Source organism: Tasmannia lanceolata, unplaced genomic scaffold, assembly GCF_043159265.1.
Source record: "Tasmannia lanceolata isolate RefF3 unplaced genomic scaffold, GAP_Taslan_0.1 ptg000015l, whole genome shotgun sequence".
Classification (NCBI taxonomy): Eukaryota; Viridiplantae; Streptophyta; class Magnoliopsida; order Canellales; family Winteraceae; genus Tasmannia; species Tasmannia lanceolata.
Window position 1 is genome coordinate 54,248,608 of NW_027518692.1, and position 13,929 is coordinate 54,262,536.

Consider the following 13,929-nt stretch of genomic DNA (forward strand, 5'->3'; position numbering starts at 1 on the left):
TGTTCAAAATAGCCCAACCCATTCCATCATATACACACACAAAAAAGAAAGAAAAAACCCAAAGACCACTACGAACACCATCATCCATCCCGACCGCTTCTCTTTCTGCCTTTTGTTTTAAAAGGAAGAAGATGATCTCATATATTTTAGGGTTTGAGAGTTAATTTTGTGAAGAGAAGGTAGAGGTCTGATTTTAGGATTTGGAAAATTCATTTGAGGAGTAAGAAGGAGAAGAAAGATAAAGTGTTGCAATAAAATGTTCGAATTTACAGGATAAACGGATATGGATAATATCCGAATCCGAACAATATCCGGCGGATACGAATTCGGTAATAGATATTAAATATCCGTCAAATTCGAATCCGAATCCGAATTCGGATAGTGTATACGGTAATCGAATTCGAATATAGCCGTATCCGATTCGAATTCGATCCGTTTACACCCCTACTAATGCCACGTCAGATTCCCGGGAAACATTTTCTTTTCCTTTCCCGGGAAAACAAGTGAACAGAGCCTTAGAAAAAAACAATAGCAAAAAGTGTTTTGGGTAGGAAATGAAGTAATCTCTCATTTTAAGGGCATTCTTGGAGTTTGACATGGCTTCTTTATGAAGCAACAAATGTGGGTTGTAAGATGAAAGAGACCAATGGATGATGGTGATTGAAAGAAGATGTCATAGTTTCTAAAGAATTCTAGACCAAAAAGGCCATAGTCATTGATGGTAAATGGACGGCTCAAATCAATTTTTCAACTTAGGGTTATATAAAATTCCAAAATGCAATTAAAAGATGGGACGTCTAAGGTTTGCAAGGAGAAACAAGAGAGGAGAAAGGAGGCTGAGACACCATCTTCGGCATTCCTTGGTGCCTCCAACCCCACCAAAATCCACCGCCGCACCTCTTCACCTTCTCACAACCACCTCCATTACCACCAGTCACATCCATCTCTAACACAATCCCCATCTCCATCCTCATTTCTCTTCATCTTCCACAATCAGCACTCTCACTTCCCCTACTCAAAATAGCCCAAACCTATTCCATCATATACATAAAAAAAAATCCAAAGACCACTACCAACACCATCATCCATCCCCACCGCCTCTCTCTCTCTCTCTCTCTCTCTCTCTCTCTCTCCCTTTGTTTTAAAAGGAAGAAGAGGATCTCACATATTTTAGGGTTTGAGAGTTAATTTTGTGAAGAGAAGGTAGAGGTCTGGTTTTAGGGTTTGGAAAATTTATTCGAGGAGTAAGAAGGAGAAGAAAGATAAAGTGTTGCAATAAAATGTTCAAATTTACCGGGTAAACGGATACGGATAATATCCGAATTCGAACAACATCCGACGGATACGAATTCGGTAATAGATATTAAATATCCGTCGAATTTGGATATAGCCAAATCTGATTCGAATTCGATCCGTTAACACCCCTATTTGTACTCTTATTTCTATTACCTAGAAGAAATGCCTTCTGTAATGCACGCCACATAAAGGAACATAGATAAAAGGGATTCACTAGGGACCGTCGGAGGAAGGCATTTTGTGGAGCCACCTCAGATTAATTAAATGAATAAGACAAAGGGCGAATTTTTTTTTTTCGCCCCCAATAGCACACCCCCTTTTAACGTGATTTGACTGACGTGAAAAAGCGTTGAAGTCTGGACACAATTCAACATTCACGTAAAAAGGACGGGTATATTATCCAGAGAGCGGGGACAAAATGTATTGAAAACTAACCCCACCTTAGATGAATCCACAATCTGTTTATAAGTAGTCAATAGGGAGTAGACTAACTTTTGTAATGTTTTATCTACTAAGGATTTACTTGGTAGAATAGTAATAAGTAGTGTTTGGTTGCCAATCTCATTAGTTATGGGACGGGGTGTCATTACCAGGAGAAATTATATGGTGCAAGGCCTTACAACAATAAGGCCCTTGTTCGGTGGAAGTACCAACCTTGATATTTGATCCAGCAGCAGCTTCTCAAAAAGGGAGCTGTTGTTGGACCAAATGTCAAGGGTGGTACCCCTACCATATTGTTGTAAGGCCTTACACCATATAAAAACTCCATTACCGGTATGTATATATATATATAAAGAGAAGAGGGAGGGAAGAGAGAGAAAGAGAGACAACAAAATTCTACTTGAAGAATTTTACCATTTTAGAGAAATGAAGCATAGATTTTAGAGGATATAAGGAGAGCTCATGGGTGACACATCACCAGACAAGCAATAATTAGCTATGATTCTTGTCTGGTGTTTTCTATGGATTGTGATGCTAAATTGGCAAACTAACACCAAAAAGTGCATTATTTTGTTTGAGGATTGCTCAAGGTGCCCTTGCAATTGGCATCCAAACAGAGAAACCACCTTAGACGAATTAAATTAATAAGACAAAATTTGAGCCTGAACCAGGCGCGAAATGCCTTCTACTATGGTCCCTAGCAAATCACATATGTATAAGAATAATGTTTGTGCGCTCGAGCACCAAAAACACATGGGGCCTTCATTTTTAGGGATGATCCAAAACATTCATTTGAAAGGCCCTTAGATAGGGTGTGTACAGCAAATCAGCTCCACAGGATCCTCCTAGGGTGTCCATTTGTGGAGGTTAAAATGGACAGACGCTATTTCTCCACAAATATGCCCGTTTTTTCCTCCACACATGGAAGGGTTAGGACGATCCAATGAAGCTGATTTTTTGCGGACACCCTATCTATGTAAGATGCCTTTCAAATGAATGCTTTGGATCATCCCAAAAATGTTGGCCCCATGTGTTTTTGAAGCTCGAGCGCATATAAGCTTTTATGCGCTTGAGCGCACAAGCTGTTAGAATTGCTGTTACTTAGTCATTTATACTTCACAAGGTTGCACCTATGCTACGCATTTTGATAGCATTGCTCAAATTTTATGGAATTATAAAACAATAATTAGGGGATTTCCATTGAAGAATTTTTTATATAATTCTGACAGTATTTGTCTATAAAATTTTATTGGTGTAGCTTTGATGCAGCTGAGATTTATGGATCCTCTTTCCCTTTCCTCAGTTACCCCGACCTCAATTTGTTGCCTTGGTGGGTTGTTTCATGCTTTAGGCCCCATTTGTTTTGGATCTTCAGAACTGATTGTGAGTTCAAAACTGATTATTGGGCTTAAAATTAAACATAAATTTGAGTCCAATAATCAGTTTTGGATGCACAATTGGTTCTCAAAATCCAAACCAAATTGGGTCTTAATTGTCTTTTTTTATATGGGTAAGCTGGGGTTAGGCAGGACCTCGACCAGATATATTAATAAAAACAACAAAAGAGATTACATGAAGCTCGAGAACAAACCCCTGAACATGTAGGGGAAAACAAAGGACAATACAAGCCAAAACAAACATAAGGCCCCACAAGAAAACAAACCCAAAGATAAGGGAAAACAGAAACTACAACACCATACAACTGAACTCATGAAAAGAAATCAGCGCTCTAATCACACAGAGATTGATCAGCCTAATCACAAGCTCCTCCCAAGGGATAGTTTGGAGAGGGAAGGAATGCCACAGGTTGGAGGGGAGAGGAAGGCAAGGAAGGGCGACTTGCCTTTCTTCCTACGAACATTTTGCCATGGTCCCTGATCTGAATTTGGAGGGCTTTCATCTTGAACAACTTGATGCTGAAAGCCATCAATATAGGGAGGCGGATCAGAGTCAGGGACATCGAGAGCAGCAAACCGATTGCCATGAACATGGAGATGGGGAGGGGTAACCTTGGGGCCAATGGGCATCCCAATTGAGTGCATTCTTTCCGGCTCACGCTGGATGGAAGAAGAGTTGGAACCTGTAATTTTTCCTTTGGCAGCGACCAGGACATTCGGATCATCCTTTTCCTTTTGTTTGCATTTCCAGACTTGTCTTGAAGACTTGTTGTAGCTTCTCTGATTTTCAATATAGAGGTTGCAACTATCTGTCCCGTGGCTAAAATCTCTGCAATTTATACAAGCGGAAGGCTTCCAATCATATTCCACTGGTTGGATATGAGTCTCAGTGGGAGTTTCTATTTTGATAGAGTCTGGGAGCTTCTTATCTACACTTACCTCAACACAAACACGAGCGTACATAAGCCGAGATGCTTCAGCTGTGTGGGAGTCCATATACAATGGTCTCCCAAATCGGCTAGCTATTTTGCTTAGCCCTCTGCGAGTCCAGAATTTTAGGTGCAGACCCGGAAACCTTATCCAAATTGGGATCTCTGTCAGCTTGATTCTCTCCATCTTCGATTCCGGGGTCCATTTTTGAAGGACCAGAACTTTACCACCATACGTGGTGGGAGGAGCCTCAAGAACCTTGGTGTAATCCTCCCCATTGAGGAATTTTAAAAGGAAGAACCCATTGTTTTGGTTATCTCTACTAGTTGTCCATGTTGTGTTCCTTTATCCTTCTATTCTAGAAGGATGAGCCCGTGGATCCTATTAGATGATTGTGATGTGATTAGACTAGTAGGCCTATGGTAGAATAGAGAGAATCGATTACAAGAATATCTTCCACCAAGAGGGGGGAACAAGCTAGGGAGTGTTTGGCAAGGCTTCTCATTCTTGCCCAATTAGGGCATGTTCGGCATCACATCTCATTCTCGCCTAAAGAATTGGGCGGAAACAGAGTGATGAGAAACTTTAGAAATGGTTATTTATCGCTTCAAAGAATCCTATTTTTTAGTCAAAAAATTAGCAGAAATTTTGGAAACGGACCTTAACGGGTCACACAGGGAACAAGATTTTTGAGATTTTTTTTACTTTCGTCATTCTCCACCCCTAAAAAGGGGGAAAATCCCATAAAAGAACAGATGGGCAGTAACCGATTAAAGATAATCTTGAAAGTGGCTGTGAGTCGCTTCAAAGAATCTCATTTTTTAATCAAAATAGAAGGAGAACATTGGGAAACAGGCTTTGTTGGTTGAGTAACTGAATGGGATTTTCATGATTTTTTTTTTTTCTCATTCCCCGCACCAAAAAAGGTGGAGAATTCCATTTCAATAAATGGCCAATTCTAAGGTGGAAAAAGAGAGAATTGATTAGAAGAAATTCTTCCACCAAGGGAAATTGGAGGAAGATACAGAAGATGCTAAAGAATGTGGATGACCACAGGAAAATACCGTTACTTGAAGTTGAAGGGCTCACAAAGGCACCACGATATGCAACTTGGGAGCCTCCATCTCGTTTAATACCAAAGTCCACGTGATCATTTCTTGTGGTATTCAACAACAAAAGTGTAGTGGGCCAACATAGTTGCCGTATTTTCTAAAAGTGTTGTGTGGCCCATATGGTTGGATCATCCATACCATTCAATTTTTGGCTCCTTAAATAGGCTGTGCTCCACATATCATCTCCATAGGATGATCTTAACCCTCTCCGATCTCTCAGTATTATTTTTCTTAATTTGGCGCCCTAAAAAGTACAGGGCTTACCTTTAGTATAGGAGGAATGCTAAAATGAAGGGCTCCCTTTGCAAAAACCAGCTGCAGGGTTGGCAATCCACGCCATTAAAGTGCATTTACAATATAGTTAGGCTAAAATGAAGGGCTCCCTTTGCAAAGTTCCAAACCATTCATTTCTTGGGCCCCAACATAAATAGGCCGTGGCCACGACGAAAATCTTCATAGGATGACAGTAACCATCTCATCTGTAACGGGGCCACACGAATGATTTTTATACAATGCCTCAGTCGCCAAACAAATGAATGGTTTAGATCATCAAGCCCTACCACATTTTTAAAAATGCACACGTGCATGCCAATTGGTGGGCCCAATCAAAGAATAACTGAACACTATTTAAGAATGTCCTCGTCCGATACAAACACGAAATCCTCTCCCACGTAAACCGCCTCCTCCTGTCTAAAAATACCACGTTCCCTCGCTTCAAACGAGGCGCAGGAGGAAGAAAGAAGAAGAGGGCGAGGAGGGAATAAAAAGCAGAGACAATCGAATTGGGTAATCACGGCTATAATCGGAGCCTTCGGATTATATCAAAGAATCGATGAGGTGAATGTGATTAAGAAAAAAATCCATTGCCTGGTCGAGAAAAGAAGCCCTTCGCCCCACGGTGGAAGGGGAGCTTTGCCTTCTGAAGGTGGAAGCCCTTCCGATCTCCTTTTCCTTGCAGGAGGAGGTCTTTTAGGTTTTCTATTCCCTTTCCCAAATCAAGAGACAAAATAAGGTGCTAAAAATCTCTCCCTTCTTCTTCTTCTTCTTCTTCTTCTTAATTCATTTATACTATCATTTCCTTGTTATTGGTGGAGAGAGAGAGAGAGAGAGATATATGTTGACAATCAAGAGGGTTCCTACCGTGGTTTCTAACTACCAAGAAGATGAGGAAACCCTAGGATGCGGACGAAACTGTCTCGGCAAGTGTTGTTTACCTGGTAATAAAAAAGGGTTCCCACCTCTTTTTTATTTTTCTGAATTATGTAATTTCCCGTCATAAATGTTTTTCTTGCACCTGTTTTGCATTGCATGCATATTTTTGGAAAAGTTCATGTTTTTTTTTTTTTTTTGCACGTGAAGAAGATAGCTTGAACAAACCCTATTCAAATTTTACTTAGAGGGAGCTTCAATTTATGATAATATTTCTCTAAATTAACCATAACTATATCATTTTCCTCTAAATCATAGAAGGAAAACAAATTTCCCGTCAGAAATGTTTTTCTTGCACCCTGTTTGGATTGCATGACTTTTTTTTGGAAAAGTTTGGAAAGGACAAATATTTCTAACATTTCCTACTCTTTTACACACAAAAAATGAAAATTTGAACAAGCCATATTCAATTTATAATTTCCTACTCTTTTTACACACACAAAAAAAATGATAATTTGAACAAGCCATATTCAATTTAAAATTTCCTACTCTTTTTACACATATTCAATTTTGAAATTTCTTACTCTTTTTACACAAGAAAAATGTTAATTTGAACAAACCCTATTCAATTTTTAAATTTCGTACTCGTTCAAACCCTATTCAATTTTTAAATTTCCTACTCTTTTTACACACAAAAAAATATAATTTGAACAAACCCAATTCAATTTTTACCTAGAGAGACCTCCAGTTTATGATAATATTCCTCTAAAATAACCATAATCATATCATTTCCCTCTAAATTGTGAAAACAAAAAGAAATTTCCCCAAGAAAAAAATTTCTGCAAGAAATATTTTTCTTGCAATACAAACAGGGGACTAATTCCCCCCCTGTTAGCTGGTTATTTGAGTCATTGATTTTGAATTTGGGGTTCTTCTCAGTATCCAAACTTCCTCTTTACGCCTTCAAGAGAGAGCAGGAGGATATCTGCAGAAGTGGAGAATCCACAAATTCTCAAATTTCCTTCCTCAACAACTTACTCCTCAGCCAGGTATAAAAAATGGGTGCTTTTCTCTCACAATTACTGCTTTTTTCTTCCTGTTTGATTTGAGATTGAGACTCCGAGTCCTTGTCCTTGTTCTGTTATTTGCCAGTGGGAGGATCGCAGGAGCATAGGTCTATTCCGCTACGATGTTACCGCCTGTAAAAGCCAGGTGATCCCTGGCGAGTATGGTTTCATAGCTCAGCTGAACGAAGGCCGTCACCTCAAGAAACGCCCCACTGAGTTCCGAGTCGACCAAGTTCTGCAACCCTTCGATGAGAACAAGTTCAATTTTACCAAAATTGGGCAAGAAGAGGTACTCTTGGTGTTCCAAAAGAGTGAAGATGACAAGACCCAATACTTTCAGAATGCACCCGCCAATGCTGCTACTAAATCTCCTAACATTGTTGCCATAAATGTAAGCAATGAGTACAAAAGATCGGTTTTGCAACCTCCATGTTTGTTACAAGGTATTTAGTGAATCTGCAGGGCTTACTTGAAAGTTTTGTGCTTGCAGGTGAGCCCCATAGAGTATGGGCATGTGCTTCTGATCCCTCGTGTACTCGATTGTTTGCCGCAGAGGATCGACCACGAGAGCTTTTTGCTTGCTCTTCATATGGCGGCAGAAGCTGCGAGCCCGTTCTTCAGATTGGGTTACAATAGTTTGGGAGCATTTGCGACCATCAATCACCTCCATTTCCAGGTGTTTAGCTTTGCCTTCATTATTTATATTTATTTTTTGATATGAACCAAATCCTAAAAACTGGGTTTCATTGTGTCTATGATAATTGGGATATACTAACTTCAATTTTTCTTGCCCGAGATTGATTTCTACAAGAGATCCGAAAATTAGGTTCCAATTTTACTCTTCACCATAAACATATTACAAACAACAAAGGCTTGAGGTGAAAAGCTTAAAAAAGAAGAGAAATAGGATACTACTCTGTTTCTATGATTCCTATGGGTGAACTGCAATTATCATGCAAAAAAAAAAAAAGGGTGAACTGAAATCTACAATCATATTAATAGTGGCACCCCTCTCTTCATTTTACACTTCTCTTGTTAAATGTTGATGGCTGCTATAATTCCGAAAAGCTATCAACAGGCAGTCAAGAAAGTGTTTAATAAAGTGAGGAGTGCGAGCAATAGAAAAATGGGAGTGTGGATATGGTTTCCCTTTAAATAATCTCCACAAACTTATCTGCAACTATCATGGTTGCCTCTACTTACTATATTAACCAAATCCCTATGCAAATATCCGGTTCCAATTTCCATCCCCTACCTTAACTAGCCAACTTAACAGATACTTCTCTTGCATGAAGCAATGAGCTAGACCAATATTGCCTCTGAAACTTAGAAAAACCTTCATTACCAACTCAATTCACTTTACTGTTCTAACTATATTGTTGAATTTTTTCTTTTTGAAACAAGATAACTATCATTCAATTTCTTTATAAACTTCTTAACATAATAAAACTACTTCTAATGAAAAAAGAAAAGGCCAATAATTTGCTAAGATGGGCCAATCACATGGTATTCTCACTGCAATTTTATTATTTTTTATTTGATAAAAAAATGTAAAACAGTCTCAATCTTTTTTGTCTAAGAGCCTTTGATTATTCCATTTTCAGATTTTGTTTGAAAAGCATCTTAGAGATTTCGATCATATTTGTAATTGTCAAACGTGATAATTGATTTTTTTTTTTAAAGAAAAATAGTTATGAAAGAGTTCATTTCTGTGATGACAGGCTTATTACTTGTCGCTACCCTTTCCTGTTGAGAAAGCCCCCATGCGAAATATAACCACTGTGAAGGGGCTGGCGGAGAGTGAAGTGGCGATATTCGAGCTGTTGAATTATCCAGTGAGAGGTCTGGTTTTCATGTGTGGGAACTCACTTCAAGACTTATCTGATGCAGTGTCCAAATCTTGCGTTTGGCTTCAAAATAACAATGTCCCATACAATGTCCTCATCTCTGATTCTGGCAAACGGGTCTTCGTCTTCCCTCAGGTAGCATTTTCGTTCTAAACACCTCAATGACACATGCCAAGGATTGCAACTCTTTCTTGTTTTTTTTGTGCTTTTAGTGATATTTTTACTACTTGCTTGACTTTTATTGTCCAAAATTCTGATCAAAATATTCTCAAAATTGGATCTGTACTCATAACTCATCTTTTGGGTAGAATCCATGTGAGCTTTATGCTGACCAAAGAAGATGATAGTTTTTAAACTCTGGCTACTTTTCCTGTTTAAATGTTTATGCACCTCCTTATAGCGCTACAGTATCACTATTTGATAAATGATTATATACAATATATTAGGATAATCATCGACTTAGTATCTGCACTACTATGCAAAGCTACATCAGATTCAGTTGTTATATGCAGTGTAAATATTTTATATAGGGTGATGTAATTTTCACACACACCCCCAGTACTTGCACACCCCCCTTATAACCTGATTTGATGTGAAAAGTGGGCAAATAACGTTATCAGGGGGGTGTGCAAGTACTGCAGGGGGGGGTGAAAATATCATCTCCCTTTATATAATATAATGATGTTCATGAAGTTCAGTATTATGTAGTTTTGTGCTTACTATCACAATCGTGCATCTGTATAAACTTGTCCAAGCATCTTTTATCTTGAAGTACATTTTTTGTACTAAAACATATTATCTTGAATATGAGCCTCAATAACAAAGCGGGCTGCAATCAAATCCAATCTTGAATTATGGGTTTTGATATAGTTTACTTTCCAACACTTCTCCTACTAAGGAGAGAAATTTTTTGTTAAGTTAGGCAAAGCTCTGTTTGCAAGCTTCATTTAAGACCCAAAAAACAATTCTCACTTGCAGTTTGGTGTTGTTAAATGCATATTTCCTGTCATTGTTTCGTATCAAAATAAAATAATTTTATGAAGAGAAAGACCAACCAATATATATTTTCAGGGAGTCCTAATCATGCCATCTTTGTTTGGAACTTAATTCTATATAAAAAAATGATATAAATTTCCCTGTACATCTTTGTACGAGGCCTGTTTCAGTGATCTAGAATTGAAGTTTCATCGAATATTATGGGCCACGCTACCACTTGGTACAGTCAATGGGTCCCATGATATTCAAGGCCGGGCCTCATACCACTCTCATAAATTAGAGTGAGTAGACTTTAGTCTTATGAGGAGCTCTACTTTCTATTCTTGTATTTCTTTTGTACATTACTAGTAAAAATGCACGTGCCCAATAAATTTCGTGTAAGAATAACCACAAATTAAGTAATGGCCTAAAAATAGCTGTAAAACCTACAGAAGTGAACTCTATGCATTTAGATAGGCAGAAGCACAAATGAAATTTTTTTATGATAAAGACCATTTGGCATGTGAATTGGTACAAACATTTAGCATAAGTAAACCCTAAGACAATGTGATTAAAAAGACTTCACAAAGGAAAGTTATATTAATTAACCTACAATAGAGTTGAGAGCTTATTTCTTAGATGGATGCATATAAATAAAAGAAAAAGAAATAAATCGAAGAGAAAATGTAAGTATTAGCGTATAAATAAATAAAAGTAAAATTTTCAAAAGAAAAAAAGAAGAAGTATGAGAGACATACATTGGCAAGTCACTAAATAACTAAATGATTTGTTAATATGAAGATGACAAATTAAGAAGAAAGTAAATGTAAACTATAAAATATACCTTATTAGTTTTGCCAGAAAGTAGAGTTTCACAATCATTCATTGCCAATGCATTGACCGATTTTTTATCTCCTTTGGCAGAGATTGGACTGCATCTATGTCAATGAATCTATGTCACTGAGATATGGTACCAATTGTTGACCACCTCAACTCAAGCCGGGTTGTTTTGAATTTTGAGAAGCAATAGTGAGTCACCAATAATTAGTTTGTAACTCACAATCGGTTCTCAAAATCCAAACCAAACAGGGACTAACAATTAAAACAAAGGGAAATGTTATCCGCACTACTATATCTTGATGATCACACTCCTCACTTTATTAAAGTACGGTATGGCCCGCACCATAGGATTACCCAAACTGTCTATTGTGGACTGTGGAGACTATTTCAATGTTGAACCCGACCCGCGTGGGAACATCCAAGCAACAACGATGGTTTCAAATTATATATAGTGCTGATGTCCTCACTACCATATTTTGTAATGGCACTACTCACCGTATTTTGATGATTGCACTCCTCACTTTATGAAAATATACGGCATGGCCCGTACCATAGGATGATCCAAACCGTCCATTAGATGGGCCACTGCCTACATAGGTGGTTCCCTCCGATCTATAGAGGGTTATAGGTTGATCCAAACCGTCCATGTGATGGAACACAACATCAATCGGTTGTGCCTATAAAATCATTTCCATAGGTTGATCCTAGCCGATATAGGCCTATCTTAGCCCTCCAATCGATAGAGGTTTCCATAATTGTTGTTCCTCTTAAGGTGCCCGGAATCCATCAATATTTTACAAGTGTCCTGCATGAATAATATCAAGTAATTCTTTCGTCATTGTCATGTCTTTACCGATTCTTGGTGCTTTTTTTCCATAATTGTCATAGACAGGTACCCTGTGTCGGTACTTTTCGTATGTAGATTACGATTTTACCCTAAAGAAAGTAGGTAATATCATAACGTCTTATTGAAGAGAATAGGCACAATACAACTGGGATATAGATGGAATTTTTGGCAAAGGGTGGAAGACATTAACCCATCATTTTGCCTTTATATATAGTAGTTAGATTAGATTTTCCATTTCTGTTTATTTAATGTATGGGGTGTCAATGGGCCAGCCTCAGTCATGGGTTCGGCCAAAAAATGAATAGCATAATCACGAATTTTGGTTTCAGTTAGCCTGTGGATCCGATCCATTGACACCTCTAACTTATTTATATTCCTTCCAATTAATACCTCAAAATTTTAAGGAGACTCCTCTAAATGATGCTTTAACTCACCTGTGTGAAGTTTTTGGGTCGAACAAACAATTGGACAAACAGGCAGTGTGGGAAATCACTAACGATCGTCTGAATCTATTGGACAAACATGCAGTGCTATGCAGCGAAGCAAGCTCTCGGAGAAGTGAGCCAAGAGCTTCTCGACACCCAAGTAAACCCTGCCGTGTGGGAAATCAGTGGGCATATGGTGTTGAAGAGGACGAAGGACTACGAGGAGGCATCCGAGGACTATGCATGGAGGCTCCTTGCTGAGGTCTCTTTATCTGAACAGATGTTCCAAGAGGTGAAGGCTTATATCTTGGCGGCCATAGGAGTTACTGTGGTGGGAGAGGACGTCGACATGGACGACAAAGAAGGTCTGTTTCAGCCACCTGTGCCTTCCCATTCCCCTGAAGGCTGTCTGGTGCTGGAGTGAGTGATTTTCTATTCTTCATGTTGTTGTCAAGAAATAAGACGTGACAATATTACACTACTAGTTCTAGTACTGTTGGGTGAAGCACAAGGTCTCTGTCATAGTGTGGTTGGTTATTAACTTTATTAGGTCTTTGTATTGACTTTGTGCTTGAATCTGTCTTCTTTTGCTGCACTGAGAGCCAAAGAATGAATTTTGTGTTTTTGGTCATTGTAAGTTTACCATGATTATCATCAAACTATACAAATGCTCTATTTGGGTCTGCAACTTATTGCATTTTTTGGGGTTAAAACTGTGTTTTGGGAATCGGAATGGGCATCATATTCACATTACTATTCCAATATTCCTATTCCGACTGTCCCTTATCACAAATGAGAAAAAATTAAAATAAAAACTTTTATTCAAAAAAATCTAATAAAAACTCCACTCCGATGGGGGCAGAATCAGTATACCAACTCTTGGGGCGGCTCCCCATCTATTTCTGCCCTTGTGTTAATTTCACCCCCTTGATTCCTTTCCTATTTTTTTGAACCAAACACCATGCCGAATTGGAATCAAATCCCAATTCCAGTACCTGATTTTGGCAATACCCCTCGGGTTTTCCTTGTATTACAGTGACACAATCACCGTAAAATGTAAGAGGGTTGCATATCCAAACTGACCCAAGCTGAACTTTGGATGCACCATAGTAAAGAAAGTAAAAAGATGCGACAACACTAGCTGTTTGATCAATGACCTCCAACACAATGGACAATGTATGAAGGGCACACAATTCATGCTATAATCTTGCAAATTTGTCTGTTAGAGGGATGCATATCCAAACTGACCCAAGCTGAACTTCGATCATCTTCCTTCACATAGTCGCAAAAATTAAGGCTATATTTTCGGATTGCAATTGTATTTGTTTTACTTTTCAATAAACTGCTTCTAACCAAGAAAAAAAAAACTAGCTTTCACTGAATATGAGACATGAACAGATGTTAAAGGTGTGTTTTCCCATTTGCACAAGGTCAACAATCTTCAAGAGATCATTCCCTAAGAAAAAGGACCATGGAGGAGCCCCACAAATAATCACAACAGTATGAATGTTTGATAGGGCCCGTGCGGAAAACAAGTTCATCTTCCAATATTTAACTAGGACTTCAAATTTCAAATTTAAGCATCCCTAATACTTAATCTTTA

The 13,929-nt window shown here is 38.4% G+C and overlaps 1 protein-coding gene across 1 annotated transcript; it reads left to right on the plus strand.

Moving 5' to 3' along the window:
- Nucleotides 1-5,822: 5,822 nt before the first annotated feature.
- Nucleotides 5,823-13,014, plus strand: LOC143892448 (GDP-L-galactose phosphorylase 1-like). Its single transcript, XM_077397069.1, has 6 exons — nt 5,823-6,393; nt 7,265-7,374; nt 7,478-7,783; nt 7,883-8,068; nt 9,114-9,374; nt 12,430-13,014. The coding sequence occupies exons 1-6, from the start codon at nt 6,291-6,293 to the stop codon at nt 12,748-12,750; spliced, it is 1,287 nt and encodes a 428-aa protein (XP_077253184.1). The 5' UTR covers nt 5,823-6,290; the 3' UTR covers nt 12,751-13,014.
- The last annotated feature ends 915 nt before the right edge of the window (nt 13,015-13,929 follow it).

What these genes read in the sequence shown, in the direction of transcription:
- LOC143892448 (XM_077397069.1), top strand. Translation starts at nt 6,291, where the DNA reads ATGTTGACAATCAAGAGGGTTCCTACCGTGGTTTCTAACTACCAAGAA. An exon ending in TCAATCACCTCCATTTCCAG is followed by an intron (nt 8,069 to 9,113) that starts GTGTTTAGCTTT and finishes CTGTGATGACAG; the next exon opens with GCTTATTACTTGTCGCTACC. An exon ending in GGGTCTTCGTCTTCCCTCAG is followed by an intron (nt 9,375 to 12,429) that starts GTAGCATTTTCG and finishes ACAAACATGCAG; the next exon opens with TGCTATGCAGCGAAGCAAGC.